A 5,999-nucleotide genomic window follows, 5' to 3' on the forward strand; every position below is an offset into this window, starting at 1 on the left:
TCTTTCTAATATATCATTACAACTTGTAGAAGTAGTGTCACGCGATTGGTCGGGGGACCTTATCTGAACCTGTTTTGATTTTTAAAATCATTCAGAGGTATTTCCTGGATGTTTCACTATGCTGATAGGTCTTATAACTAGTAGAAGATTCGATTAAAAATCACTTGCTTTTCCACTTCACCCTCTCTTTAAAGCTTATAGTTGAATGCGTAGAAATTTTGCGTGACGTTTATGAATTTAAAAATGAAAGTTAGAGAAATGCCCAGGCTTTGATAGCGGAAAACCGTTTTGCAATTGTTTTATTATGAGGATGTTTTACAGAACGTGCACCCTGGAATAGTGTTACGGGAGAAAAATGTTAAGAGGGCTGGATTGAACCAAACCCAGTCAAGAACGTGAAGGTCAAATTGGCACACCCGGACCAGCTAGCTTTTAAAAAAGCACTGGTCGACCTGGTCACCTTGAATGGCCTACCCTTCAACATAATGGACGGTAAAGGGTTCATAAAGTTCATGAACACTATAGCGCCACACCTGACTGTGCAGTCTATACAGGGTTGCCACGGAATTTTCAGAACCGAATTCCCTGACTTTTCCAGGTTTTCCCTGACCTTTTAGGCCAAAAGTGTGAATGTTTACAACACGTTTTAAGTGCTTATAATTAAATAAACTCTCTACATTACGTTTTCCCATGTATTTGTTGCACCAAAAGAAATAAGAAACATTTTAACTGTAAAGAACAGTCTAAGAGAGCATTTACTTTTATAAAACAATTCTAGCCATTTTTAAGGATTAATCTAGAGTTTTCTGTGTTGAGAGAGCATGAGGAGAAACTTTCATTACTCTTTCAATAAAGACTTATTCCCAGAAGTTTTACCCATTAAAATCAAATTCCCTGACCTTTCCCTGACTTTGCTGAATTTTTTAAAATTCCCTGACAATTCCCTGACCTTTTTGGCCCATTTTTAAATTCCCTGACTTTCCCAGGATTTCCAGGTACTGTGGCAACCCTGCTAGAAGAACTGTGGTGACGGATTTGGAAAACCGTGTGAGCGAAATAAGGCCAAAAATTAGAGTAAGAGAATATCTGATTAAGAATAAATATTAGGTTGAAATAGAAATTTAGAAATAATGATTAATTTTTTTTTCGCGAAGGCTCTGCCAAGTTGAGGGAAAAAGCCTTCACATAAGTTTGGACTTGTGGAGCAGTCGACGACGACAATCCATCATGGGTGTTAGATGTCAATTTATAGACAATGGATATCGCTTCCAAAATATTTTACTGGGCTTTTCGCACTTTCCTGGGAAGCATACCGGCGAGGCCATTTTAGAGAAATTGAAGCAATCTCTAAGAGAGGTTGAAATCCTTGACTCGCAGGTTTGTATGCTTGCATACACAATAAAAACGATGAAACCAGAGCTCTAAACTAAAGCTTTTTAGATTTCGTGCGTGTGCGCCGACAACGCCAGTAACATCAGCAACGCGCTGAACATGCAAAATGTTTTTGCAAGCTGGTGGACTCAATCTCAATATTCCCATTCAGAAGAAGAAGCTGAGCTTGATAAAGGTAAATATATTTTCTTCGCAAGAAAGGAAATGAATCTTTTATATATATATAGCCTGGAATCCAATGAATACAATTCTTGGAATTGAGGAACCTGAGACTGACAAGGAACAAGAGGAAGACGAGGATCCAGAGCTCGTTAACCTCAAGGACGAGACGTGGGAGAGAAAAGAATGTATCGCTCATACATTGCAATTAGTGGTGAACCACTCTGTAGCCATGGACGATAAGGCAAAAGCTTTGCTAGAAAATCTCCAGAAGGGGATAAAGTTTTTTCGCAAGTCGCGCAAGTGGACCGAAGAGTTGAAGACGAGAACGAGTGGACGCGAAATAAAGTTAGTGGGAGGTGTACGGTGGAACGCTTTGTTCTACGGATTAGAGAGATTCACAGAGGTGAGGTTAATATTTATTGTCGTTTTAAGGGAGTCTATAACAATTAATCATGTAGGAAAACATGCTGAAATGCATGCTTGAAGTTTTCGAGAAAGCGAAAAAATACGTAAAAATAGACTTTCCATTGCCTTAAAAACACGAGAACTTGGAAAATGCCTAGGATCTTTTGGAACTATTGCGTCCATTGAAAATTGCTACAGACTTTTTCCAGGCAAATGGCCCAATAGCGTCCAAAGTAATTGGAGCGCTCTTGACCGTCTTCCAAGACATTTACGTGATGGAACTCGAGAATTTCAAGTATCTCAGAGTTACTATACTCTCAAATCTAGAAACTAGGTTTCAAGGATTCCTGGATGACGCAGTGTACATAACGGCATCCATTCTAGACCCTACTCAAAAAATGCTGATTTTTGAGAGTTAGTATTTTTTAGCAAGCTTAAATAAATATTTCAGACTTTTATAACTTTTTAGTGATGGTTAATCTATCCACACATTCTTTAATTACGCATAGTTATTTACACAGCTCCAACTTGGGAAAACGAGTTTCCGAATTTCCAGTGTGTCGGTCGAACTCGCGCCCAAACTGTGCTGAGGACACATTTATTGGAAGAAGCCCTAAGTGTTACAGAGGAAATAGAACAGGGAGAAAAGTCCACTTCATATTCGCTATTTAGTCGTCTCAACCTTGGTACTGGAAGTTCTGGATCGAGTGAACCAAGGCAAACACCTCCAATGAGGGAAGTGGAAAAATATTTAGAAGAAGATCGGTGCGTTCAAGGAGGTGTCCTTCTCGATTACTGGAGAGGAAACCAAAAGATGTACCCTGTTTTGTCAAAGCTGGCGAAAATATATCTTGCGGCTCCAGCTTCATCAGCGAACAATTGTAGATTACATTTACGCGAGCTACCTGCATCTGTCATTTTTACAACAACTTCAAAAATTAGAGACTTTTTTGGATTCCGTCGCAAATGTGTGCGGTAGCGAAATTATGACACCGAAGTTTCATTACCTCTTGCATTATGCTAAAGCTTACCAAAAATATGGCCCACTCAAGGCAATTTCATGTATGAGGTTTGAAAGTAAGCACAGTTTTTTCAAACAAATAGCTTCCCAGTCTCATAATTGTATAAATATCACTAAAACCTTGAGTTATCGACATGAGTTTTTGCAATGCTATAACAGAATAAATGAACCATCCTTCTGTATTCAAAATACTTCCGCCGGGAAATTTATACCAAAATGCGAATTACCCGATACTTCAAAACTAATCCTTAGTGAAGAATTCCTCGAAAAAATATACTCATTCGCGGAAGCCACATTTGATAACGTGCAATATTCAAATGGATGCTTACTGGTATATGAGACGGGAAAAAATGAAGTAAAATCGTTCTTAAAAATTAAATATATATTATACACTGCAACGGACTACCCCTGGGAAAATTAAACTGGCCGGTCGTGAAGAGGGGAATTCCGTCACAGGACGTTAGGTAGCCCTGATTAAATTTAGGGGGACCTTGTGACAACGTTAAGTCTTAAAAACGGGAATTCTAAGATAGGCCTAATTAATTAACTTCCTCCCGTTGGAATTTATAAAGAAATTATTCATACCTTCGGCTCATGTTGAAATCGACAAAAGAATTTAATGAAACTTGTTTAATTTTACAAAGAAAAATACTTCGCGAGAAGTTTCCCAAGGGACGACGGCGCGAGTGTTGAAACTTATCGCGGGTCGCGGGACAGAGCTTCTTCCCGAAGACGGCTTTCGAAGACTTGAAGAACAGGAACGAGAGAGTCAGAGAGAGAGAGCCGTGGGTCTCACACGCGTTTTTATACAGAAATCATAAGGGGGGTAGAGAGATGGAAGAAGGAGGTGACGTAGACAACGAAAGGAGCGGACATATTCCGAGCCTGCAGGCTTGGAAATAAGGTTTATTTCTGAACTAGTCCTCCGGACCAGTGACCCCTGCTGTCTTAAATATGAAACTGGTCCCGGGACCAGTGACCCTTCCCCTATTTATTTTTTTACTGGTCCCAGGACTTGTGGTCGTTCTCTCTTCTAAAAAATCTCTCTCGGCTTAGGGTTGTATACACAACTGGATTCCTGGAGTCGAAATTTACGTTAAAATGAAAATAATTAAAGAGGTCCCCATATCAATTTTTAATAAAAGTAGGAATTAATAAACTAGTCATTGGGACCAGTGACCCTCACGTTTTGAATAAAAAAAGTGGTCCAAGCTATTAATAAACTGGTTTTTGACCTGTAAACCTGTCTTATTTCCTAGCCTGATTCCGAGGAATATGTCTGTCCCTTTTGTCGTCTGCAACGATTTCTGGACGAAACCGTTGCAACACTAATATGAAATTAATTATGGCTGGAACATTGCACGTTGTAAAATGTTTTCAGACCACTTCCATGCTTTTGAAGTGGGAGAGAACCACAAAAATGGGTACTACTTAAACCAGGGGACGAGTTGCATTATGAATTACATGATGTCTATAAAATACAAGAAAAATACTATCTCTCTTTGAGGTCAAAATCTGTTATTTCGCCGAAATAAACCGTAAAAAACCTAGTCCTGCTTCCCAAAGACTTATTTATAATTTATATTTGGGTTAAAAATGTACTTTACGACTTTGCTATAGATCACTGTGAAAGATTTGACAAAAAGATCTGCCTGCATTAAAATATGTGCAAATCTTTTGTATTTGTTCAGGAAGCTGCACATTATTAATAAACACAAGATTTAAATAAAAATACGAAATTAAAGTCTTTGTAGTATTAATAAACACAAGATTTAAATAAAAATACGAAATTAAAGTTTTTGTATTAATAAACACAAGATTTAAATAAAAATACGAAATTAAAGTTTTTGTATTAATAAACACAAGATTTAAATAAAAATACGAAATTAAAGTTTTCGTCCTAAAGTAAATCTAACACTGCTTTTTTCTGTACTTTTTATTATTATTATTGGAAAATGTAAGCCTGTACAGGCTTGAGCAAGGACTGAGCAGAAAAGGTTGAGGGGGACTATTACCTGATGTATTATTAAAAAATTACATTGTAAGATAATGAGAGTGAGGTCAAAGGTTAACTAGATAATCTTAGAGTAGGACTATATAAAGAAGTACTCTAGATACAGTGTTTCAGTGTTGAAGCTAGATCTCGTGTAGGCTGTTAGAACTCTTTAATTAACTCATGTAAATAAACATATTTTAAACTTCATTTAAGTTGCGTTATCTTTTTCACTAACATAATATTACCCAAGAAAGTAGATGAGACAAAATATGGATTTATTACGAATCCAGGTGAAAAAAGCCACAGTAAAAAAGCTAAGGTTAAAAAAGGTAAGTTAAAAAAGCCAGTGTAAAAAAAAAAGAGAAAAATATGAAAAAAAAGCCTTTTTATTTTATATGTACGGTTGTCCAAATCTTATATTGTGGCTAACCCATCGAAGAAATTGAGGAATATCTTTTCGACCACTGTTAAAATCATCACACAAATTTTTTAAACGAGTTTGTAGTTCTTCATAGATGCGTCGTTTCCTCTTCGGTATTTGAATTCCACGTGCATCTTTCATGATCCTCGTGCTTACACGTGACTCTTCTTTTTGAAGATTTTCAATGAATTTCTAAATGGAAGGATGATTCTGATCCACCAAATTGTGAAATCCGTTGTTCCATCCTTCGGAAACGTTGTTAGTGCGAGTTAAGTTGTTTACTGTCACATCGTGACAATTCCAAGTTTCAGGTGGAAAGTTTGGCTTCTTTCTGCAAAGTTTGAGTCCAAGACGTCTATCGTTAACCCGAGTTTTTCGAAATGTACCGGATACGTAAGTGTTATCGAAGTAATCGACTAATTCTTCTGCACCGCTTGGGATACAACTTCGAAGGTATGACATGCCATTTTTTACTTGATCCAGTGGTAGAAGAGCCAATGCATCGAGTTGACCACAAAAGAGTCTGAACTGTTCATCGGTTTCATACCAATTGATGAGGCCAAGGGTTGATATCATTCTCCAAGTAGATTGAGTTAAATGAT

At 37.4% G+C, this 5,999-nt stretch overlaps 1 protein-coding gene across 1 annotated transcript; it reads left to right on the forward strand.

Annotated features, from left to right (window-relative positions):
• The first annotated feature begins 1,227 nt into the window (after window positions 1–1,227).
• On the forward strand, window positions 1,228–4,415 carry LOC149632436 (uncharacterized). Its single transcript, XM_089851102.1, has 8 exons — window positions 1,228–1,377; window positions 1,441–1,567; window positions 1,620–1,957; window positions 2,013–2,063; window positions 2,118–2,373; window positions 2,481–2,929; window positions 3,625–3,765; window positions 4,362–4,415. The coding sequence occupies exons 1-8, from the start codon at window positions 1,228–1,230 to the stop codon at window positions 4,413–4,415; spliced, it is 1,566 nt and encodes a 521-aa protein (XP_089707228.1).
• Window positions 4,416–5,999: the final 1,584 nt, after the last annotated feature.

Source organism: Phalangium opilio, unplaced genomic scaffold, assembly GCF_054372755.1.
Source record: "Phalangium opilio isolate 3A_F unplaced genomic scaffold, DU_Popi_V2 ptg000100l_1, whole genome shotgun sequence".
Classification (NCBI taxonomy): Eukaryota; Metazoa; Arthropoda; class Arachnida; order Opiliones; family Phalangiidae; genus Phalangium; species Phalangium opilio.